At 37.6% G+C, this 23,972-nt stretch overlaps 1 protein-coding gene and 1 long non-coding RNA gene across 4 annotated transcripts in view; one reads left to right on the forward strand and one right to left on the reverse strand.

Moving 5' to 3' along the window:
• Pkhd1 (PKHD1 ciliary IPT domain containing fibrocystin/polyductin) overlaps positions 1-23,972 on the forward strand; it is a 472,244-nt gene that overhangs the window by 151,930 nt on the left and 296,342 nt on the right. For all 3 annotated transcript variants that reach the window (XM_063233114.1, XM_063233116.1, XM_063233115.1), the window contains exon 37: positions 5,382-5,594. In XM_063233114.1, coding sequence (XP_063089184.1) covers positions 5,382-5,594 — 213 coding nt within the window. The remainder of the gene's footprint in view (positions 1-5,381; positions 5,595-23,972) is intronic.
• LOC134472117 (uncharacterized) overlaps positions 21,978-23,972 on the reverse strand; it is a 51,097-nt gene continuing 49,102 nt past the window's right edge. Inside the window, exon 4 of the long non-coding RNA XR_010041980.1 lies at positions 21,978-22,459. This is a non-coding gene — a long non-coding RNA (uncharacterized LOC134472117). The remainder of the gene's footprint in view (positions 22,460-23,972) is intronic.

A 23,972-nucleotide genomic window follows, 5' to 3' on the forward strand; every position in this document is an offset into this window, starting at 1 on the left:
ACTGGGAGTTGAGTTAAGAGGCTGTTCCAATAACCCAGGGCTGAGCTGAAAATCATTTAAAGCCCAATGTATATAAAGAGGTTGTGAACAACAGTTGGCTCCTAGAGATAATTGGAAGATAGAGTGTATAAAACTTTCTGATGGATTTGTTAAGGTGAGATTCAAAGCTGACTCTGCTGTTTTCAGACTGAGCAACTAGAAGGATAGAGTTAACCATTCATGAAGATGAACAGGACTACAAGAATACCCGTGTGGCTGTGACAGGAGAGATTTAACGTTTGATCAGAAACTCAGGAGACATCCAAGCAGAGGTGCTGACCATGCACTTGGCATATTAATCTCAAGCTGAGGCCAGAGGTCAAGCTTGAAGATACACACTTAGGATTCATCAGCAATTAGATATAATAGGGTTTCAAAACTGTGAGGCTAGATGGGAGAAGCAATGTGCATAGTAATAAAAAAAAATGTGACCAGAGGGCCATATCTACAGACACACCAAGGAACAGTCGTAGAGATGATCAGAGAGATCACCTGGAAATTGGAAGACAACCCAAGAAGACTAAGTGCTGAGCAAGTGAGGGGAAGGGTTTCAGGAAAAGAATAACCAAGTGTTATGATAGCACATTGGAATATGGATTCACCAACATGGTTACTATTTGTGATTTAACAGAAATAGTTTTGGGGGAAAAGTTAGGCTAAGGATTTAGGAGAGGAGAATGAAAGAGTTCAAAAAGCAGAAACAGGCAGCTCTTTTTAAAAGTACTATTGTGTGGTAAAATACACACTATTTTTTTTTTCTGTAAAAGGAAAATAGTTAAAACTTTGTGTTTGTTTTCTTAAAAAAAAATAACAAATTATTTTGTGGTCATTACGGAGGATGGTTAATTGGAGGGTTAGCCAAAAGTAGGTTTTGATGTACTTTGCAAACATTAGCTAGCTGCTAAAAGTTTCTTTTACTTCTCTTGAAAAGAAATAAAAGAGATGTTTACTGGAAAGAAGTGATTACATGTAAAAAGTTATGTTCATTTATTTATTTTAGAGGGGAAGTAACAATAATGATGGTTGATTGATTTTTATAAAATTACCCAGGGTCACTTGTGGGACGTAGTCAGCTTTCATGAAACTCATAACAAGCAATTTAAGGGTCAAAGCCAAAGGCTGATTTTAGCCCTGCTCTTTATTTGAGCTTTCAGAAATGGGGCCAAGATCTATAAAGTGGAGAAATAAAATCCACTGATTGTCCTCCTGTATTCAAGTTACTGTCCTGTGCAGCAGCCCATGCATAGTTATTTTAAATTAATAAAGTATGAGGATAAAAATCTTGGGGCCTTTGCACAGAGATAGATGAAAGATTCTACAATATTTTCTTATTTTTTTTTTTTTTACTTTTGTTATCACTTAACATTTCAGGCAAAAATAGCAGAATTCCTCATCAGATTCTTTTAATGTACCTGGATTTATGTATATTGTCTCCTGATATAGTGAAGAGAGGATGCATATCAGCAGTTGTTCATGATGACCATATTATCAGTCCTGTTTATAGCACCCTTGACAACATAAGTCATTCATTTTTCCTGGGTCCAACTTCTCTTCCTTCATTAGCATCACTATTAGTTCCTGTCAGTAAATGATGTGTCCAAATTTCTACCAATTTGTCTCAGTGTATTTAATATTTTGCTTAATGGTACAAAGGGCAAAACCCAGGTTTAAATATTTACACACTAATCCTTGTAATCTGCTTCAAATCCTTTCTGGAATGAGGCGAGGTATATCTCCATTAGCAAAATTAAAATAAACCATACATAAACAAGCCATAGGCAAGCTTACTAAGGTTAACACATGTTTTTCCTTAAATGTAACTATGAAAACAACCCTAATTAATGAGAAAGCTACCAGGAAGGGCTTGTGGAAATGGATAAAACCTGTGCTTTTCGGTCAGGTGGCCTGGGTTCCAAGGCCCAGCTCTTCCTCTCCTGGACAGGAAAAAGTATGAGCTGCTCTGTGCTCAGGTTCTGCTCCATGAAATATAGAGTAGGATGCTGACCTCATAGGCTGGGTTCTCAGGTCATTTGAGACAAACTATCTGAAGATTTGCCTAAAGAATACAAATGCCCTAATTTTCCCTGTCATCTTATTTAAATTTTTGACCACATATATATCTTTAAGTAGAATTCTAAGTGCATTGTAGCACAGTTGGTGTCAGCAGAACATAAGGCTTCTATTTCCACTAATGTTCCATGCATTAGGGATGTAGACCGCAGATGTCCCCGAGTTGGAGTGCTATGCAAATCTATGGTCCACCAGTTGAACATGATTAGTTAGGATGCTAATGGAATGGGTCAGTGTGTGAAAGTTTTTGTAAACATAAATTCGTGAACTGCAGCACATGTTTTTCTTGTTCACAGTGGGATTCACTTTACTACTTTATTTATAGGAGCAATGACAATGGAAGGGAAGATTAAAGTCAAAATTTCTAGTTAGTTTTGGAAGTCTGGTAAGGAGAGTGCTATTGCTGTGGTATCGAGTCTATAGCTTGCCAGAGCAGAGTTCCTTGTTTCTTAGATACTGCTTTAGTGTACAATTTAAATGACATGGTTGAAAAGAAAGTCAGGACCAGCAACAGTGGGATGTTGGAAGATGATCTAGTAGTGTTAATGTGATGGGCAAATGTAGCAAGTTAGCAGACCCTGGTGATGGTGAGGTAACTACAGATGCTAAGTGTGATAGCAGCAAATATCATTGCAGTATCTCTGTTAGGCATCAGACCTAGACCAGTAAAATATAAGCATTATTTTAATTAATGTCACCACAGTTCTCTGAGCAAGGAGCTCTTATCAGGAACATTTTGCAGAGGGGGAAAAGTGGATATAAATGAGGTATATCATTATAATTAGGGTTTAATGGAATCATATAGGATCTAGACCAAGTAAATATCTGGTGACTATTATTTATGGTATGTAGTGTAGGTACTAGGAAGACTAGAAGGCCTGATGAAGACAACTGAGGAATGCTGCAGAGAAATTTTAGAACAGAAGATCAGGGAGGAAGTAGTCTCCACACTTGACTACTGGTCAAGCATTTATTGATTACTGTCTTTGCATTATAATGGGGGTAACAAAAACTACTAAAGACTCTTTTCCTTCTTTCCATCTCACTCCTCCAGTACATGTATGACGACTTCCAGGTGTTGGTTTTGGAAAGCAATAACAATTCCAATCAATTATTTGGCATTCTAGATGTATGGCTAAATTTAGCAGGTGAGGAGCTGACCATCAGATTCTCTAAAAGAAACACAACCATGTATTCATTTAATCAACAATTCCATGTTGAGTACCAACTACCAACCAGTTTCTATTCTAGATACAAGGAATGCAGAAGAAAACAAATCATTCTTCATGAAACAGGCATTCTTTTGACATTATTGACAAAATATGCATATAAATATGTAATGTATCTCTGATAAAATGTTATAGAAAAATATATTTCATAAGAGGCTAGGAAATGCTGTTTATATACACCAAAAAGGAAAGGCCTCAATGAGTTCACTTTTATATAGAAAAAAGGGGGAGAAAGACACATGAATATTGGACAAAAATGCATTCTAAGTAGAGGAAGAACACATTACAGGTTTTGAGGCTTGCTTGGAAAAAGGCAGGTCAGTGTGTTTGGGGTAGGTCTTAATCAACTTTATAAAAACTGAGATAGTTTATTTTATAGAACAAAGTTTATTTTAGCTCACAGTTTTGGAGGCTGAGAAGTGCAAACAGCATGATACAGGCCTGTGTGAGCAATCACACTCCCACCAACATGCACACAGTAGGCTGCTTTTTGTCTCTGTAGGGTAGAGTCTTGTGCATTTTTTTAGCATGATCTATCTTCCTGTCCTGAAAATGCAACCCCAAAGTTCCATCTCTAAACATGTAATTGGATTAAGTTTCTACTCTCTTAATATGATTGACATAAAACTTCATGAAATAAACTTCTCTGTGAGTTTTAGGGGGACAAACTTATGCAAACGATAACAGAGCCAGTGAGTAAGAGGCTAAGTCTTAAAAGGTGAACTTATTACAGGTTGTCTGATATGTTAGAGATGGGTAGCGACTCATGAGTGACCTCTTATAGCTCAGTATAAAGATTTTGACTTTTTTTTTATGAGGAAATGGAAACTAGTCCAGGGTTTGGAAAAAATCACCTCTGGAGTTTCCATCACACAGCTGCAAGTCTAACCACTTCGTTACAGACCAGAAGACTGAAAGTGCAGTATTATAGTCAGATGATGGAGACAGATTTAACAGCTCGTCCATGTTACAGGGCTTCTGTGAGAAGCTTTTGACATTATTAAGAACATTCCATGTGAAATATAAATACTCTAAATTTTAAAGAAAGGTATTATAAAGATGAAATTATTCTTTTAACATCTAATTACTCTTACAACATAAAGTAATTTTATTACAGTTATATTCCTGTTGCACAGAAAATTTGAACATTAGAGCAGAATGGTATCTGAATTGATTAAGGGTATTTGGTTATAAATTAGAGAAATCAGCTATTCTTAAAAATAGGAAGTTTATTGAGAAAGTATTGGGTAGCATATGGGATAATGGAAATTAAGTACAGGAATAAATAGAAATCAAGGCATTGAAGATGAGAGAGTTTGGTAGGTGGGGCACTCAGAAGCAGGAACTCTACTTAGGCTTATTTGCCACTGCTAGATGGGAACATTTCCTGTCTTTTTTATGCTTTGGATTCCTTTTGAAGCATTAATATGTGATTCAGGCTATGGTCATATGAGATGTCTTAATTGGCAGTCTGCCTCAGCTCCATTCAATCAAGGAAGAGCCATCCAGGAAATTAGCATCTATTACCAAGACAAAGTATTCTGGATGGTGGCCAGCTAATATGTTGCAAATGCCATGATATCAGCCCTATTTTCTTAGCCCTAATTTTCTAAGGCTTTTCTTTCAATTCTCATAATTCTTATAGTTTGGGCACAATTTTTCTCTGCATATTTCTTGCGTACTTCTTTCTTTATCTTTTTAAACTTAATTTTACAAACTGCCTTAATCTTATGCTAAGTGATAAAGTTAATTGGCTTAGCCTTTTTTTAACCAGCTCTAAACTGCTAGTCATTTATATTATTGTCACAAAAGTACTATAAACAAAGCTATAGTGAATATTAATATCTAACCCAAACAGGTTTCTACCCCTGAGTGTCTTGGAGACCCTCTTGTGCTTCTAGAAAAGTGTGCAAGATAAAATAAGTCTGAATGCTGGAAGACGTATATAAATGAAGGAGATTTCAGACATTGGAATTGTCAAGATGACATCAAAACTGAGAGCTTTATTCTCCTAAAACTGACTGTTTTATCTTTGTCCTTTAGGAGGCAAGCTGATTTTCATGGGTCCAGGACCGGTTGAGCTCAGGGCCCATGCCATCCTTGTTTCTAACGGTGGAGAGCTCCAAATTGGATCAGAGGACAAGCCCTTCCAAGGAAAAGCTCAGATCACACTCTATGGGAGTTCCCACTCCACTTCCTTCTTTCCCTATGGTTTCAAGTTCCTGGCTGTGAGGAATGGAACTCTTTCACTGCATGGTGAGTTTAGCAACTGACCAGAGGAAATGAAATAGGGCTGTGTCTAACAAATTCTCAAGCAATGGCAATTGATAAAACTATTTAAAAACACCTGGCTATTAGTGGCCGAGGGAACAGGTCAATTAGAGCATGACATGATTTCCTTAAAAACAAATAAAATTGTTATGGTTGCTATAGCAGATTATGCTATGGTTCCCAATTATTTGCTCCTCTTCCTGTAAGAAGATTGGCTTTGCTCAGTGTCAGATGCTCAGTCTCCATGCAGGTGGACATACTATGCTGTCCCTCTCAGAGTAGTGAGCTTATCCATGGACTTGTTTTGATTAATGGCATGTGAGCAGAAGTGATCAATTGCATGCACAGTGGAAATTCTGAGTTGTAGTGATGCTTTAGCTAGTTTGTTCTCTCCTTCACTTGAGAATAGCCTATGGCTGCTCAGGGTGGTTCCTTCAATGTGGGAAACTCAATTAAGATCACCTGTGGCAGAGCTGATGCTGGCTGGTTTGTGAGTAAAAAGCTAAAACTTTTTTGTTGTAAGCCAGTGAGGTTTACATTTTTAACTGCAGCATAACCTGGCAAAAATTGATATAATTACTCAGAATACATGAATGCTTTTCTACATGTAATATCTGGCATTACAAACCAAATGTGGACAACTTCACTTTGTGATTATTGGTGAGCCTCTTTTTTCTCCCATCCTATGAACACAATTCAACTACAGTTGGATTCAGAGTCCTCATGCAAATGGGTTGGATGTTTATGAATTACTAGAAGAAAACTGAGATTGGGCTGCTGTGTGTTTCTGCTTCATGTTTATTTGGTTTCTGATCACCTGATTCTGCTTTGTATAATGAATTTTTCCCCTTACATTTCAGGAAATTGCTCTACATGCTAGGGTAATTGTTAGCATCAGCTGGAAAATGTATGAAAAAATATGAATGTTATGTATATTTCAGTGGATACTTGTATACTTTTGGCTGTTTAACATGTACCAAAGACAGAGCAAGTGTGTACTCAAGTGTGAACATGGTGTTTGCCAAGCATTTCTGTATTAGCGTGACAAAATAAAGCCAGCTATTATAGAGTAATTGTTCTAGATATGTGCTAAGGAGACTGACAGTTTTCTCTGTCCAAGTTCTGTCCATAATGAACTGTGAGTCTCAGTCATTGTTTACCAAAATGTGCTCTCTGGGCTTTTTGTTTTATTACAAGACGAAGCAAGATCTTTTCCTCAAGTGTTTAATTAAGTTGGACAATGGAGATCAAAATTTTTAAGGTTAAAAATTCCCAATGACTACTGGGCAGAATATCAAAAGTCTACTATGTAGGCTCTCATTTTCTTCCAAAAAAGTTTGCTATCCTCCTGCCTTGATCAGCCAGACATACACTGATCTTGTAGCCGAGGACCCATGAGCATCTCCTGTTCCTTCACAGCCCTGTGCTCTAGACTGATGTTCACTTACGATGTCAAACTACAATGTTGCTGTTTACCCTACAGAGAAAAAAGTTCTGCAGAACAAAAGGGTGTAGAACAAAAGAGCACAGATCAGACTTTAAGCTGGGCTCTTGATTATCTGAACAACCTGAGAGTCCTCAGATTCAACAGCTACTGCCCTGTACGATGCTTATGGTACAACTCTAGCAGGAGTTGTAGAAATTGGAATTCAAACAAGAAATGAAAACTGTCCTATTACTTTTGCTCTGTCTTTTTAATTCCAACTGCTTCTCATTCTCATGTTTAAGTAATGAGAGATTGGAGAGTACGTACGTATATAGCTATACACCTGTAGTTTAAATAAGCCTTGTCCTTTGTTTTAAGAAAATTCCTAGTGCCATTTTTATAGCCAATAGGCGGCAAGTAAAGCAAAAGGGATGATACATTTTGAGAATTTTGATAGTTAAAAAAGGCTGCTACTCTAGCTGTGGGGGTTGCAAATACTGAAGGAGACCTAGTTTTCTTCCCTTCCCTCATTTCCGTCTTCTCCCTCCTCTCTGCCTTTCCATTTCTTCTTTGCTAGCTTTCTCTCTCCTCTTTCTCTTGTTCCTGTCAACATTCCCCCTGTATTTTCAGACTTGCAAACCACAGCTACTTAACCCATTCCCTAAGTCCTTTCTCACATAGGGGTGACTAGGATCTCACATGACTTGTACATGGAACATAGGCAAAATGAGGCTCTTTCCTCTCTGATAGTGAAGCTGCAGAGTTGTATTCATTTACAAGAGATGCTATGTAGAAGACAGCTTAGCATTAGGGTGAAAGGGGTCCTCTTCCCAATGTATCTGCTGGAGACACATAGGCACCCATGTGGCTCATCAATCCTGCCCCATTCTTCCTCACCACCTGAGGTCTCAAACAGATTTCCCCTCTGGCATGGCGGTATGTCACGCTTAAAATCGTTATGTAATTTTGCTGGCCTTTTCCTAGGGCCAAAGGTGGATCTGATAACACTGAGGTTTTAGAGAAAAACTAATTTTCTTTTGCTGTCAAATACACAAATCTGTGAGTAACTTGATTCAATGTCTTGTATCAGAAAGTCCCTTAAAACCCAACAATTTCTCATTCTCCCAGGATATGGTAGTGTGGAGATTCACCATTTTTGATTCACAAAAGGATCTTCTGGAGAGAGTTTATGAGTATAAATTTCTGAGTCTTACCTTCTGAGTCTAATTCAGTAGCGCTGGGGCAGGCCTGAGAACGGGAGTGTGGGCGGGGTCCTCTAGGATTTTGATTCAGGCAGCCTGCTGGCTGGACTAGGAAACTTGCTAACTTTAGTGGTTGACAGCTGGGGGATCAGAAATCAGTTCAGCTCTGTTGCTTATCAGGACTTTGGGCAAACCGACCTCTAAAACCAGCAAATATATCACCCCTTCATATTCCTGGTTCGCGATGTACTTTACAGTCTCCAGCACAGGGTGATTCAGCTTTTGGTAGTTCTTACAATTTGATCTTATTCTTTCCTAAAACAATTAGAAATCCATTGCCAGTGATCTCATTTTTTTATGGGTGAGGAAGTTTTAAAGTGGGTAAAGGGGGAAGAGGCTTTTTTTTTCTCCAATATTTGTTACAGGGCCCACTTTGCTTAGGGATTTTTCTATTAATTTTCACTCTCCCCCCATTAGTGAGAGAGGCTTTACATTTGGAGATCACGAGGCAGCAACACCCTCAGGCACCTGATATTTGTTTCCAGCAGATATCTTGAGATTTTATCTCTGTGGTACGGCAGCTCCCATCACAGGACAAACTCTGTTCCTGGAAGTAGTTGCAAGAAAGTTCTGAGAAACCACCTTCCTGGGCCCTAGTGTAATCAGAAGCAGGCCACTGTCCCCCAAAAAGGTCCTTTGCAGGCTTGATTCCTGACATTCAGCAGGCAGAGAGCTGATAGTTCTAATCAGGTCATACAGGACCACATGATGGGTCTGTGTGTCAGTGACACCATCCTCCACACCTCCTTTCTTTTTCATGCTTCACTGCCATCCTCTGTAACCCTTCTGCTCTAGCTGATTTTATCATAGATTAAAACCACTAGGCAAACAGCAGACAGGCTTTGTCACTCAACTGTCACAAGGAAAACTGGAGTTCAAAGCATGTGTTATGTCTTTCTTTTCATGCAGAAAAACTCATACATTCATGGATTTATGTATACACACCTACACACGCACACACACACACACACACACACACACACACACACCTGCACCACCATCCCCACTTTCTTTGTCTGGGAGTGCATCTCAACAGGGTGTGTTCTAAACCTCAGGTGGAGTTCAGATTGCTTAGTAAGTCCCATCACCTGCTCCCTATGATATGCTGGTATGACCAAAGTATCTCAGGATTCCTTCTAAGGTGGCCTGGGGTTTGGGTGGATGGGATCAATAAGGAAATTTCATTCTTGCCTTTTGCCTTGGCTACACCACATGCCAATCTAGCTAGCTTCACCAATGTGAACTGAGTGTCAATCACTTGTCACTTTGCAAGGGGGTCGCTGTCAGCTGGGGCAACTTGAATTTTTGACAATGTAATTATGGCTCTTGCTTCCACAGTGGGAGTCTGAGCAGGATGGTGGGGCTTTTATTGATTGTTCAGCAGGGAAATTTATCAATGTCTCTCATTTCATTTCCAGTCCCTCTCTGAGAAATTTGGCTGACAGTTTCATGGGAGAAAAGCAGTCTTGTGGCCTTGACTGGACTTATTTGTCCTTTTCAAGGAACTATAAGATACGGGCATTAAATGTCAATGGAAATTTCTGTATGTGGAGCATGATTAAGGAAAGTAGCAGTGCGATTGCTATGAACATACACATTTAGTGGAAATAAATAAAAAGGACCTAATAAGCAAGTTTACATGTGATTTGTTTTCCTTCCATAAGTACAAAGTGTTTTTCAGTTCCATGCTGTTTACAAGCACTGCATTATGTCATATCACTGCAGTTTCTAAAGAGTGTTGGACTGTGTTTAAGTGTGATTTGGTGTGTGTGGAGTAGGCTGTGTGTAACAGTGTGCTCTGCAAAATTCAAATGGGTCCTGGTGGGGCTTCAGGGATTCTGCAAACAGTGAGGGATTGGGGAGTAGTGTCAAACAACAAAAACTTGAGTTGCTCAACTAATGAATTCATTGCTTTTGTCTTTATTGTATATCTGACTTCAAAATAACATTTTATTTGAAAAAAGTAACAGTTTCACTGTTAAGTTTGTGATCAGAAGCAGGCTGTAACCCAACTTTCCACAAGTGTATAAGGTTCTTTAGTGGAGTCCAGAGCCTTCTTGTACATGATTTCTTAGTTGCCCAAGACTGATCAAACTCAGACATTTCCTACAGAGCCTGTCCTCTGATATAAGATGAAAGTTTCTAGCACCCGTTTTCATTTCATAGCAGTTCCTCTCTATCAACAACATACCTTTTAGATCTCCGTTCTTTCGTCATGTGATCCATCATTTGTAGGCTGGGCTCCTGTCTACCCATCACATCTCCTTTTGTCTTTTCTCTTTACCTGTTTCTTCTTGAACATAAATTTTCTCTTTGTTTCTTACTCTCTTGAGTTATAATAGAAACTTAGTTTGGTTTTAAGGGACAGAAGCCCAATGAAAACAAGATGAGGCAAAATAAATGGAAGTTTTGTAAACAAGTCACAGGATGGGCATGGAGGAACTGGCCTTGCACACGAGAACCTCCAGCATTCCAAAAGCATAGGATTCATTCTTACCACTGTTTATGTCTGCTTAAGATTGCGTTACTCTCCTACTCTGTATGGACTTCTTCTGTATGGCCATTGACATTTCCAGGGTTCACAAGATGTTCTGTTTTCTACAACCAGGGAAAGCAGGTCTGTGCTTTTTAAAAAAAATAATCTGGGAAGGCCACCCAAAGTTCACTTGATTTACCTGCATGCTTAGGGTATATGACTCCCAGGGGGACAAAACACTATGATTATCCTATATTTATGTCACCTTTTTCACTCCTTTCCTATTCCCAGCTGACCGAAACTAAGATGCAGAAATACTCAAATGTAGTACTGTATCTACTGTTATATAGAGTCAGTATGTGAAGTTGAAATAATTTATCATTTGGGCTGAATAAAACAGGTGTGTGGGGTCAGATAAATAAAGATATCCATTCATTCCTAGTACAGAGCTTAGAACATAGAAGGATTCTATCAAATAGCAGAAGACATTTAAAAATTGTTGAAAACATTGCTCTGATTCTATTTAAAATTTCAAAGTTTTCCAGAATTTTAACAGCTTTGTTTCTTGAAGGGTCTTGTGGAACGTAGCTTTCTAATATATATTACAGTTTTTATCCTTCTTCTCCAGGGATTGTAGATTTCCTTAGTTCAGTGTTGAAGAGATACTGTGTTCTTCTCTAGCATTTATCACACAGGGTACTACCTGGGATTTCAGGGGAAATAAGTTGGTGTGCTGTGTGTGGATCTGCCAAAGGGCTCTGCAAATACACTAGGGAGAATAAACTTCCTTTTCTGTGGTCACTATCTTCATGCATATTCCCCTGGATCTTTTTACCCATCCTTTGACAAAGGGTCTCACATAGCTTCCTAGTTAACTGCACATATTTAAAAGGACAGTCATATTTAATCCATTTTAACACTGCAGTCTCATGTTAATTTAACATTTCCATTTCCATCTCACTAGCTTAAGGCACTTGGAATAGTAGGTGTGGTGTCTGCTCCTCCATTCTTCCTCCCGTCCTTCCCATTTTATATTCTCTTGGTGTCTGGGAAGGAGAAGAGGTCAGGCAAGTATTTTAACAAGCTTGTCACTTAGCTGTGGCCTTTGGTGAGCATTGCTGCCACTGTAGGTAATATTGGCTGACTGCTGATTTTCTCTTTAGATTCCTGCATGGAACAATTCAAGCCTTGTCGGAGGCTGTTGCACTATGGTTTCCCAGTGGGGAACTCTGGATAGATTTGCAGGCCCTTAGCTTCTACCTCAGGGTTGGTCTTGGGTGGGGCACTGAAAAGTTAATTCAAGCAAAGCAATGTTTCTTAGAATCTACTTGGTCTGGAGGAGCTTACAATCTCTTCCACGCCCCGTTCTCTTCTCTGGATACACGCTCTGTAAAATTCTTTCCCCTACTCAGAGAAGCATGAACAGCTTCACCAATATGGTATAAATAAAAACATTCAAAACAGAAGAAAGAAGCCCATCTCCTTTTTTTATAGACAGCTCTGTGATTACACTTATGAAGCCTTCTTTCTTTGCTCATATGAAAAGAATTACTTTCCGCTCTCTCTCTTTAGGAGGCCAGCTCACCCAGACTGATGAGTCTCGTCTTTCTGTCACCCATATAAGCATGGGTGAGGTCTGGTTCCAAAATGGCTAAGATGGCAGAGTTACATTAGCTTCTGAAACCCAAGGACATGTCGGCTCCCCACCTTTTTAAGGCTTTCTCCCAAAAAGAGGTCCTTCTCATCTCCCTGCTTGTCTGATTTGGCTCTATGAGAGCAGACGCTCTCCTCACCTATTACCTATGTGGAAGGGCACTGAAAGGGAAGTTGGTTTCCCAGGAGAGCCATTGTGGCTTTGTTAGATTTTTTTCTTTTTGTTATATTTTTGTATTGTTTGTATTTAGAGATTGGAAAAAAAGATTAAATAGAGGGGAAGAATAAAAGATTAGAAAAATTTAAAACCAATCCCTTGCTTCTTAGCTGCATTCTTTCCAAACTTAACCAACATCACTAACAAAATGTAAGGTAGATTTTTTGTATTGTATCCAATAACGCATCAAATGTTCTAAAATACCATCATTCCGTGTCAAATGGCTGAAGCATAACTGTTAAAAATTTGAGAAAAAGTTACTTTAAAATAATCTATAAGGAAAGGTCCCTTAAATTAAAAGTAGAACCCACACTTTGTGAGACTTGCTTAAACACGTTTAAATGAACATACTGTTTCTAAGGTCTTTAATTCTAAATGTTTCTATGCAAATGTATATTGCTAATTAGAAATGAGTTCTAGCTATTCAATAATCCAAGTACAGCAGGAACTCCACTTAGAAACACATTGTAAGGTATTTCTAGTTTCTATATATACTTGAAAGTACTGGCATTAGGTAGGTCATTTTGGTTGCAAGTGACAGAAAATCCAATTCAAACAAAAAATAAGGGCATTGATTGCCTCATATAACTGAAAAAACTGGAGGCGCAGCTGCGTCCAGGTGCTCTAATGAAGTTGTTATGACTGCTTCTCTGCAGCTCTTGGTTCTGCTCTTCCCTGAGCTGGCTTCTTTTTCAGCTCAGCTCTTCCCTTACAGAGGTAAAAACAGGGCCTTCTGCTCCAGATACAAGACAGTGTGGTCCCCCAGTGGTCACTTGACTTCTAAGAAAATCTCAGTGTTCCCCTCACCATATTTCACATCCTTTTTTTTCTTCCCCATTTCTTGGATGGATTTACCATTCTGTAATACATTATGTTTGGCTTTTTTGTCATTTTTTGGGGATATATTCTGATATTCCTTCGAGCAGAATATATACATCATTATGCAAAGATTTTCCTTTTTTTGTCTGTTTTGTCTTCTAATTCAGATCTCTGTTTTCCAGAATTGTGCCTGGAATCATAGTAGGCTTTGGAGACTTTTGAGGCTTGTTGTTTCATGGTTAATTGAATGAAAAGATTGAGCAAAGCCTTGTGATTGAGTTTGGCTCTACTTAAACCATAAGCTCTTTGGGTCACTGTCTGTGACTGGGAAAGTACAGCTCTGAAGCCCAGAAAGAGTCAGGAAGGCCTCGCTAAAGCAGGATGTGAACAACCAGCTGGAGTTACACAGCCTGGGGGTGCAGCATTTCTTAAAATAAGAGGTTTATTTAACCAGAATAAAAGAGATCAGGAAACTAAAAAGTGGCTTGTCTGCTTATTAAACATTTGAAAATTTTTACTATTTTACTAATATTAGATATTCAAGTTAATGTGATTTAAGTAGATTGCTTATTCTAATATATTTTAAACTTGTTTTATTTGGCTAGGAAAAGTTCGATCAACCATTTCATTAGAAAAAAAAGCCAGCATTAGTGGTATATTTAGATTAAAAAGTATGTAATAACATAATTTTTTCTAGATATGTTTGAAAGTGTGAAAAATGTGGGGATGATGTTAAAATAGTTTTAATTAGAGGATTCAGGATTTCGGAAATATTGGCATACAGAGCAATGGCCAGAAAAGGCAGCAGTATTATTAGGATTTGATTCTAACACAAAAAGACAATTGCTATTAAGCTATGGTACCCCAAATCACAGATTCCTGAGTAAGCTATGAATGAAAAGATGAGTAGCTTGCTTCCTTTTTCACTTTAAGATCATGAACAAAATATGGACTTTACCACTTAAGAAGCAGGAAGTTCAACACACCAACTAGACTAAGAAGGGAAGAGAGAAAACTTGCCACAATGCTCCAGAGAGAGCTGGTCTAGTTGCCTTTGTAAATTAGAGGGCGTATTATAAGCAGCTACTGCCAGGATCTTTTTCCTATCCTTGTGAGAGGGAGAGAATTAAAATGAAGACCATTTCTTTGTCTCACCTAATGGATTTTCCATTCCCTGGATTGACTATAAAAATCAATCAATGGCAACACAATTTCTCTTTGTGGAACTGAGGCAGTGGAGTAGGGGAGGAGAACTAAGCCTATTGGTGATAAGAAAATTTCTATTTTATAACAAAAGCAGAGCTATTGCCATAGTATAAATATTAATATTATAGAAGAATATTTAGATGTGCAAAAACTTGGGAAGGTATTTCTCAAATTAGAACATGATTGTTTTAAAAGACTATGAACCACTTCCTTATCAAGTCTCAATCTTATTAGAATCAGTAGTAAAAATAGTCTCTAAGTATAGTTCTGTACTTATTCTCCTAATTTATTTTGACTACATTATTATGAGTTAATAAACATTAATGAATATATTAATTGATATTCTCTAGCGAAACAACAAAAAGGGAGAGGAAGGAATGAGGAGAGAGGAGAGAGAGAGAGAGAGAGAGAGAGAGAGAGAGAGACCTGAAGCCAACGAAGGGAAATAAGAAAAACACTGTGTAGTTTCTTGTCCAAGTTCAAGACTTGAGAACCAGGATAAGTGATAGCATAAGTCACAGAAGGCAAGCAGGTAGACTGGAGAAACTAGAAGAGCTAATACTTCAGTCTGAATAAGAAGACCAGAAATTCAAGGAGTCAGAAAGAAATGCCCTTATCCATGTATATGTTCTGTTCAGATCTTTCATTGTACAAGGTCTACCCATATTACAGAGAGAGATCTGCTTTAGTCTTACCAACTTAAATGCTAATTTCCTCCAGAAACAACCTTAGAGACCTACTCAGAATAATGTTTGGCCAGTTGTCTGGGGACTCTTCAATGCAGTCACGTTGACTCATGAAATTGAACTTCACAGTTACTAAAGTAGGCCCTATTTTATAAAACTGACTCTGCATTGATCTTGAACGTATAATCCAGAATGATATAAAGCCTTTTGTCTTGACCCAAAGCTTCTCAAGGGAAAATAACTAGCTCCAAGATCCATCGCTCCCTCTGAAAAACTCTATAGTTTTCTTTTTCCTCTAATATGTGGCTAAATTTATTTTCTCTAGATGAACTTGACTTTGCTCAGCAGAGGAGTCTGTCTCTGGGTGGAGCGTTAGGCACCTGGGCTCTAAAAGTAGACTACATGGGTCCTAGTTCCATCTATACCTTCAAAAATTGAATTTCAGTTTCCGTATCTATAAAATAGAGGTGATGTGAAATATTTTTACTATTTTATGTGTAACATAAAATATTACAGAGTAGTTAGCATAATGGCAAATGTCAAACAACTACTCAGTAAATATTTATTACTTTCATTGTTACTAAGTGTCTATGGGTCAGATTTGATGAAATTATTTCATTATTGTTCTAAAAAGAATGATAACTGTCTATTGTTTTCCAATAATCTGTTTGCCAGAAAAATGATTGTTATTCTTGATATCTCATGTTTTCTTATTCCTCATATTTTGTTCACCACTAAGTCTTGTTTATTTCAATTTCTGGGCAATTCATAAACCTATATATGTCTCTTTATTTTCATTTTTGTTTCCTTAGTTTATGATACTTTCAACTTGTATCTGGACTATTGTGTAAGCTTTTAATTTATCTCTTACTTTAACACTCTTGCCCCTCTCTAATTCACTCTTTACCTTGATGTCAAGGTCATCTTTAAAAATTTCAAATCTGTTTGCATCATTCTATTGCTCAAAACTCTTCAGTGGCTTTCTATTGTTCTTACAATAAAACACAAATTTCTACTATAGCTATAATGCATCATTTTAGATACCTGCCTATATCTTCTGTCTTCTTTTCCTACTTCTTTAGCCCAAATCTCCAGGAATAAACTCCTTTTTGTTTATTAATTGGTTATTATAGTTCAGTATTTAATTTTTTTTTTTTACATTTTTGAGTACCGAAAGAAGTTCAAGTTTGTTAAGTAAATGGAAAGTTACACAGGCAGAGACTTGTGTTTTTTTTTTTTTTCCTTCAAAGAGCATTATTTCCCATGTATCATCAAAGCAAAACTATTTCAGAGCCTGGTCATGAGGAAAGAATATCATTAAATTGAGTATTATATTCAGCATTTATTAAAACTGGATTTTACCTAGATCCTGGCATTTTATAATATTCAAAGCCGATTCCCATTATTTCTTCTCATCCAACTTTCACAACAACCCTCTGAAGTAGGAAAGATGGATTTTACTTTCATTTTGAAGGTGATGAAACTACTGCCCAGAATGGGAGGTAACTAAAGTTTATTCAATCCTCTTCACGAGTTTAAGATACACTTAGGGTGCTTCTGTTTTGCATGCACATAGCTGGCTTTTCCTATGAAAGACATAAGGAAGACACTCTTTCTGGAACTATCTTCCCAATGGTAAACTTTTAAGATTATTTTTGGGTTTTCAGTGGGGCTTTACTCTTTATGGTTCCCTTTGTACCATTCTTGAAAAAGCTTATTTTGCCCCCAATTTATATTTCAGTATTTTAATGGAATTCTCTGATCTCTACAACAGCCAATTTTCACATTTTTCTTTCATGATTATTACTTTTGGTTTTACATTTAGAAATTATGTAGAAAAAACTATACTATTTACTTATTTGTACGTTAGCATTTTTCTTTTAACATTTGTGTCTTTAACCAGGATCAGTAAACTATGGCTCATGGACTGGATCTAATTAATTATGTTGCTTTTATAAACAAATTTTTTTTTGAAACATAAAAATGCCCATTTCTTTTGGTATTAACCAAGCCTACTCTATACTATAGTGGCAGAACTAAGTTATGGCGCAGGTCAAATGGCCAGTACATCCCAAACTCTAATGTCTGTTTCTTTCTAGGAAAATATTGCTGACCTCTAAGCAACCTAGAATTTGCTCTGATATAGCTTATAAGTTAATTATATCTTCTTACCAGTAGCTACTCATTTTCTTCACACTATTCAGCAAGACAATTTTAGTAGGCTGAAAGATTCTCCTTAAATATGCTCATAACCTGATCCCCATAACCCATGACTGCTACCTTATTTGGCAAAAGGGACTGTGCAGATGCAATTAAAGATTTTGAATGAGGAGATTATCCTGGATTACTATAATAGCATTGGACTGTATAAAAAGGGTGCAAGAGGAGCTAGTCAAGGAGGCTAATCATGATGAAATGCAGATAAGAGTGATGTGATTTAAAGACGAAGGAAGAGGTGCAAGTCAAAAGCTACATACAGTTGTCAGAAGCTGAAAAAGGCAAAGACTTGGATTTTTCTGAGATTCTGGAAGCAGCAGCTCTGATGTCACCTTGACTTTATATCAGATTTCAGATCCCCAGAATTGCAACTCACTATGGTAAACAAAGGAAATTCACAAAAACAATGGGGTGTGTATTGTGTTCCACCTGCCCTAGATATAGAGATCTCCACAAGTGTGTACTTTCCCTCTCCCCTCTCACAAATTTGGGTCGCTGTGGCTTATCAGAGGCAGCGGTCCTCCCAGCACTGGCTTTTGCTCCAGATGGCAGTGGTGTCAGCAGCAAACTTGGGGCAGAGCCATGGAGCATCCACAGCATGCAGCCTCAGCCTTGTGGTAACCACCAAGACGCCTTAGAATTTCACACATTCCTTGATTCCAGCAAAGTGCCACAAAACACAATCAAAATCAGATTTCTGAACAGCAAGTCATTGGAGGGGACTTGATGTGCCCCTGCCATCAGATGGATTGAGGGTTTGAAGGGAGGCTGGTTCTCTTAGATTACTATCTTGAGGTAGCCAAACACTTCAAGCTCATGGGTGAGAGGGCTAATGCAGGCTCTATTTCTAAAAGACTGGTTGTGGGTGGAAGCTGGGGCTCATAACTCTGGCAACTGGGCCAGGTTAAATGTTGGAGAAAATGGAGCTTAAAAAGTTTAGCTTTGGTGCCATGTTGGGTATAAATGATCTAGAAACATATCAGGTGAGCTTTTGGGCATATTGGGTGACACACATGACCTCTTTGAACCTTTAGTCAAGAAGACTGATAAGAGCCTCTCCCTATCCAGTAGTGAACACAGTTAAGCATCTCACACAAAAGTAACAAGGCCAACCAGGTTTCCCCTCCACCATCCTGTAACTTATTCCCTTTCTTCCTAGGCTTCTACCCTTCCTCCAGATCATTCTTATAGTTTAGAGCTACAGGAAGTAAAGTGTAAATCTCTGAAGAAGGTAGAAAGCTTAAGCTTATATTAGCATGTTTATATTACCATGACCCTTCATCAGTAAGGAGGAAGAGCCAGCTCAGATAGTAATAGTGTCACCATATGAATTATGAGTTCTACCTGGGATCTACCTAAGAAAGCTCTACCACTAGGGACTCTCCAAATAGAAGGCTACCATTCGTAGGTGTCCCCTATGGCTCTGCACACACCAAGCCTTATAACACTCCTAGAGAGAAGGTGTAACGGTGAAAGAAAAAAGGTGAGAAAATAGACAAAAAGATGAAAACTATGGTGCAGAACAAGATAGCAGCTATCAGGCAGTGTCAGAGCAAGATAGCAGAGAGGGCCTCACTAGTGAGTGCGGAGAGTTAGAAACAAAAATCAAAGCCTGAAAGACAAAGCAGATTCCCGAAGGAGAGATTCCAGTATCTGAAATATTTGACAGAAGAGTTCTACAAAGCTACAGAAGGAAGGCAGTACTCTGATAGGGTAAGCAGGAGTGTCACACATTTTTACATAGGAGTCTTGCACTGAAGCTGAGTTGCAATAAATTATTCTCTAGTGAACGTAAAAAGAGGAAAAGAATATATACAGAATTATAGAATTTTCATATAAACATGAAATTTTGTTAACACATAAGACAGGAAAGATAGAAAAGACAGATTAATTGTTAAGATTGGAGTGATTTTATTATCTTTTTTTGCCTCTATAATAATTTATACTTTCAGTATTATACTTTTTTCATCTTTTCAAAAATAAATTGGTGTTTTAAATTAACCGTTTTTCTTATCACTGTTACTCCAAAGCATGAATCTTAGTGATGATTATCAAAATGGTTAGCTATCTAATGAAAAAGGTATCTAAATTTCTATATATTTTTGGCATGGTGAATGCAAGTGGATATTAAAGGTATTCCATGGGAGCCTTAGGTCTACCACAAGGGCTTTGCACCACTCCTGAAGGATATTCCCTCCCAAACTCTGGTGGTGTAAGCCTGGTGCTCAGTACAGCATCCGAAGATCCTTATTGGAGCTTGAAAAGCCCTGATGTTTCTGCTTACCTTACAGTGTACTTTTTCTTCTCAGTCACTTATTTTAAATCAAAGAAGCAAACATTTAAATCTCCAGTTGCATAAACCCAGAAAATAGCTCTTCTTTGATACCTTTATAGAAATATGGTTCATTGTGCCATCCAGTACCTGGGGGTGGGTTTAGTCTAAACCCTATTCCCCAAGAACAATGGAGGCCTTTTAAGAATGGGAGTAGTTTGCTCAGTTCCTTTAATCACAGTGCAGAAGTTTGTGCTGCTCAGCTGTGAAAGCGGCTAGCTGATCTGCACAGCCAGACGACTGCTCTGTCCCCCTTCTTTTGGAGAAGCTGTATTTCCACATAAGGAAGAAATAATCTGTGTATATTTGAGAACAATGTTTCTATTTGTTTTGTGAGTTCCTTTCTATTTCCATTATGATGTGAATATTATTTTAATGAAGTCATCCTTCTCTCCCTCCTATCTTTTCCTCTCTCTCTTCCTTCCTCCGTCCTTTCTAATTATTTGGAAAGGTCTTGGCAGTTATTCACTTGGAATAAAGACTTAAGTCTTACAGAAAAAATAGGACAATTAGTGATTTTAAAGTGTGTCAGCCCACAAACATTACTTTTTCTTTCCATGCCCATTTGGTAAGAATGATTTTCTAGGACTGTGTAATTATGGATGAATGATACCGAAATGCTTGAATAATAGTTTGTAGGAAATACAATTATGAGTAGAAGTCATTAGTGGGAGTAAATGAACAGTTTGTTGGTTAACAAACATTGAAAGCACAATGTGGTTAAACATTCTATTAAATTACAAGTTAAGGGCATAGCCTATTGTCATTTTGGCATAGTTACAAATTATTGAGCTTTTCAAATTGTATTTTTATGTCTTTTTAAAAATTTGTAGTTAAGAGAGGAAAGGAGCTGCCTGACCTAGGTTTCAAGAGTCCTAGGAAGAAAAATATCCCACATTTCCCTTGTGTGCAGGGCTCCCTTCATCAGAGGCGACATTTAGTCCACCTTGCATGGCATATATAACATCTATCACATGTAATTTTGGAGAATCCAAAACTAATTTTGGTATAATTAATATACACTTATTTTTGGAGGCTAGGAACTACCCACTTATCTAGATCTCTGGTCCTGGGTTCAGACCTGGTCAACAACCGGTTCTGCTATCTCATTATCCTTATTCTTGAAGAATTTTTGTTTCTTATTCATATACTCTGTTACTTAAATAAAAATAAAAAGGAAAAGCAAGCAAAGCAAAGCAAAATCAGCTCTTCCATCAGAGGCAAGTTACTTAACATAGGCTGGGTTCATTTGACATTCTCAGAAAATGTTTGCATTGTGTGTGTGTGCTGTTTACATATTGGATATTTTTACATATTGGATACACACTTACTTGAGTATCTAATGGGATTTAGCTTCAATTAAAGTGATTGTCTAAAGATAATATTTAAAATAAATTAAAGCAGTTGAATGTAATTATGAGTCCTGGGTCATATTAAACATTGTGACATATGTAGCAGAAATACAGTGGTGGCTCTGCATTCATGACACAAATTTGTGAGGTAAGAGGTCTGATAGAAAAATACAGCTTATGCTTAAATATAAAAATTATTACAGTGAACATTAAATCAACTTCAAGATACTATTTTCTTTGCTTCAGAATCACTTATTCTTACCACTTTCTGAAGCAATTCTTTAAGTTCTCTTTTATGCATCTTTAGTTGCACTGTCATGACTGCCTTAGTGTCCTGAATTGATTCAAAACATTAACTTTTCATTGTTGTCTTGAGTTGGAGAAGTCACATGGTGCCAGAAGTAGTAAATAAGGTGACTAAGCACACACCAAATGAGAGGCATTCCAAGGGTACACTAAATGTTTAAGTAAAAAATCTTTAATATAGTAAAAGATGTATTGTTACCCCATCAAAATGCTCTCCCTTGCTCTGAACACAGCTATGTCATTGTTTGTAATGTGTCTTTTACTGTAATACATTTTAAAAAATTTAACTGTAAACCATATTTTCCAGTAGAGACCCCTGTGTATATATACACAGTAATAATTGGAGGAAGATTAGGGCTGAAATATATGGTGCTGATTATAGATATGTAACTATAAGTCTCTCAGAGTCCCCCTCAGCCCGCTCAGCTTGTAGGTATTTTAGTAGTGATGGCAGAAATGTCCCAGTATGAACCCTCCAGCTCCCACAGTTAGTGTAGAAAGGAGGGAGACATGATGAGATGATGGATTATGATATACAATTTGCTTAGTCAGGAGGGGTTATAAGCTTCCTTATCAAGTTAAATCTCATTCTACGAGATGGAGCAAAGCTGGATAGGAGAATCCTAGATAGAGGAGCATAAGGTACAAAAGTTATTTGGTGAGTTTCTTCATGCTCTTCCTTGAGGGCTGGTCTGGTCCATGTGGTCAGGAGAGGGCCAGTAGCTCAGACAGATGCCATGTCATCTTCTTGTTTGTCTGCGTCTTTGTATAAGTTTCTTTTCTTGGGCAAAGGAACTCAAAGAAATGGCTCTGTAGTTGTCCAGAGAACTTGACATGCTTAAATCCCATCTGTACCTTTAGCTTCTGCTCTAGTAAAGATCACACATCACTACAGGCTCTGGAGGAAAAGTTGAAAAATTAGCATTTTAAGGAGGAAGCTAGTGACATTTGATGGAACAGGTGGCAGAGGTAGGGCTTGAGCCGTGTACTGGAAGGATAGGTGAAACCAGACAGCAGGGTACACAGGAAAGGACAAAATTAGTGAATGTTTTAAAAAAAGAATGTAACAGGGATTATCAGAAAAATAACAGCTGTTTTCAGAGAATCTCTCTCATGTGGCTGTCACAATTACTAAATATCTGGATTTTGATATGATGGAAAGTCACCCACATGTCAGTATCTATTATGTGGTTGGACATAAGAGGCTCACACTCATGAAACCTCTGAGACTGTCATTTAGTTTTATGTGGAGAGATGTAATTTTTGTGGTGAGAGTGAATGTTATCAGATAAATTATGGCTTTCTAGAGGCTCTGCCAACATACAAAAAGGATGTAAATCAAACATGCACTTCAAGACCTGTGATTTTTTTCATTCATTCTGACTTGACCATAAGAATGATTAGTTGAAAAATGTTTGTTATAGTTACTGTTGGTTCTGCCATATGTAGCTTGCATGTTGGTAGATAACATAATTATTACATACTGACTAGGTACGTAAACAACTGATCAGAGTTTGATACTGTTTTGTCTTTGAATCTTTTTATGCTTGGTAAAGATTTTTCTATATAGACAATTAAAAAAGGTCAGAAAAATTCATACATATGTGTATACATATAAATAAGTTTTGTTTCATTTTATTGTTACCAAAGGTTAAGATATATGAACATGGAATAAAATTAAAATTATTTTCTTTTGGGATGATTTATGTCTTAATTTTCACCTGCCCTATAATTAGAAATTTTGAACTCTGTAAAAATTTAAAAAAATAAAATTATTGCCTGAGTAAGCTTCAAAAATTATATCATTAACCCACAGACCTTTCTAACCCTAGAACAACATTATTGGTACAAGTGCCTGCACACACACAGACAAATAAAGAGGAAAGTTTAAAATAATTTGAAAATGATTTATTGTGGGCCACCTTGTAGTTAGAAATCTGAACTTTATTACTTTAGTGCAACAAGGGAGGACAGGAATTTGCTGTGAGCTGGTAAATTATGATCTATTACAAGGTGGGAAGGAAATGCACTGAGGGTAGAGGAAGAAGTGGGGAGAAAGCCATGTGTTTGCTGAAATATTGCTTTAGATAATGCCTTAGAACGTTTATCTTGACCCTTGCTGGAATAGCTCCTAGTAAACTGAAGCAAATGGCCTTCAGTCTCACATAGCTAGCAACCAGCGTGCATAACAGTCAGATAGGTACGCCAGAGTATGACACACACCAAGGTATCTAGAGTCTCCGAGTTTCTCTTTGTGTTTGTTTGACAATTCTGTCCTAGATATACCTAGTTTTAAAGTTTGAAGGGATCACTTAAGACATGCAGATTTAGGGCAACCATTTCAAAATTTTCCATTCTGATTTGATTTGATTTGTAAGGTTGGTTAATGTCCACTTGTGGGAAATTAGTTA

This window comes from Cavia porcellus, unplaced genomic scaffold (genome assembly GCF_034190915.1).
Source record: "Cavia porcellus strain 051 isolate PalLab524CR breed Dunkin Hartley unplaced genomic scaffold, mCavPor4.1 scaffold_22, whole genome shotgun sequence".
Taxonomy (NCBI): domain Eukaryota; kingdom Metazoa; phylum Chordata; class Mammalia; order Rodentia; family Caviidae; genus Cavia; species Cavia porcellus.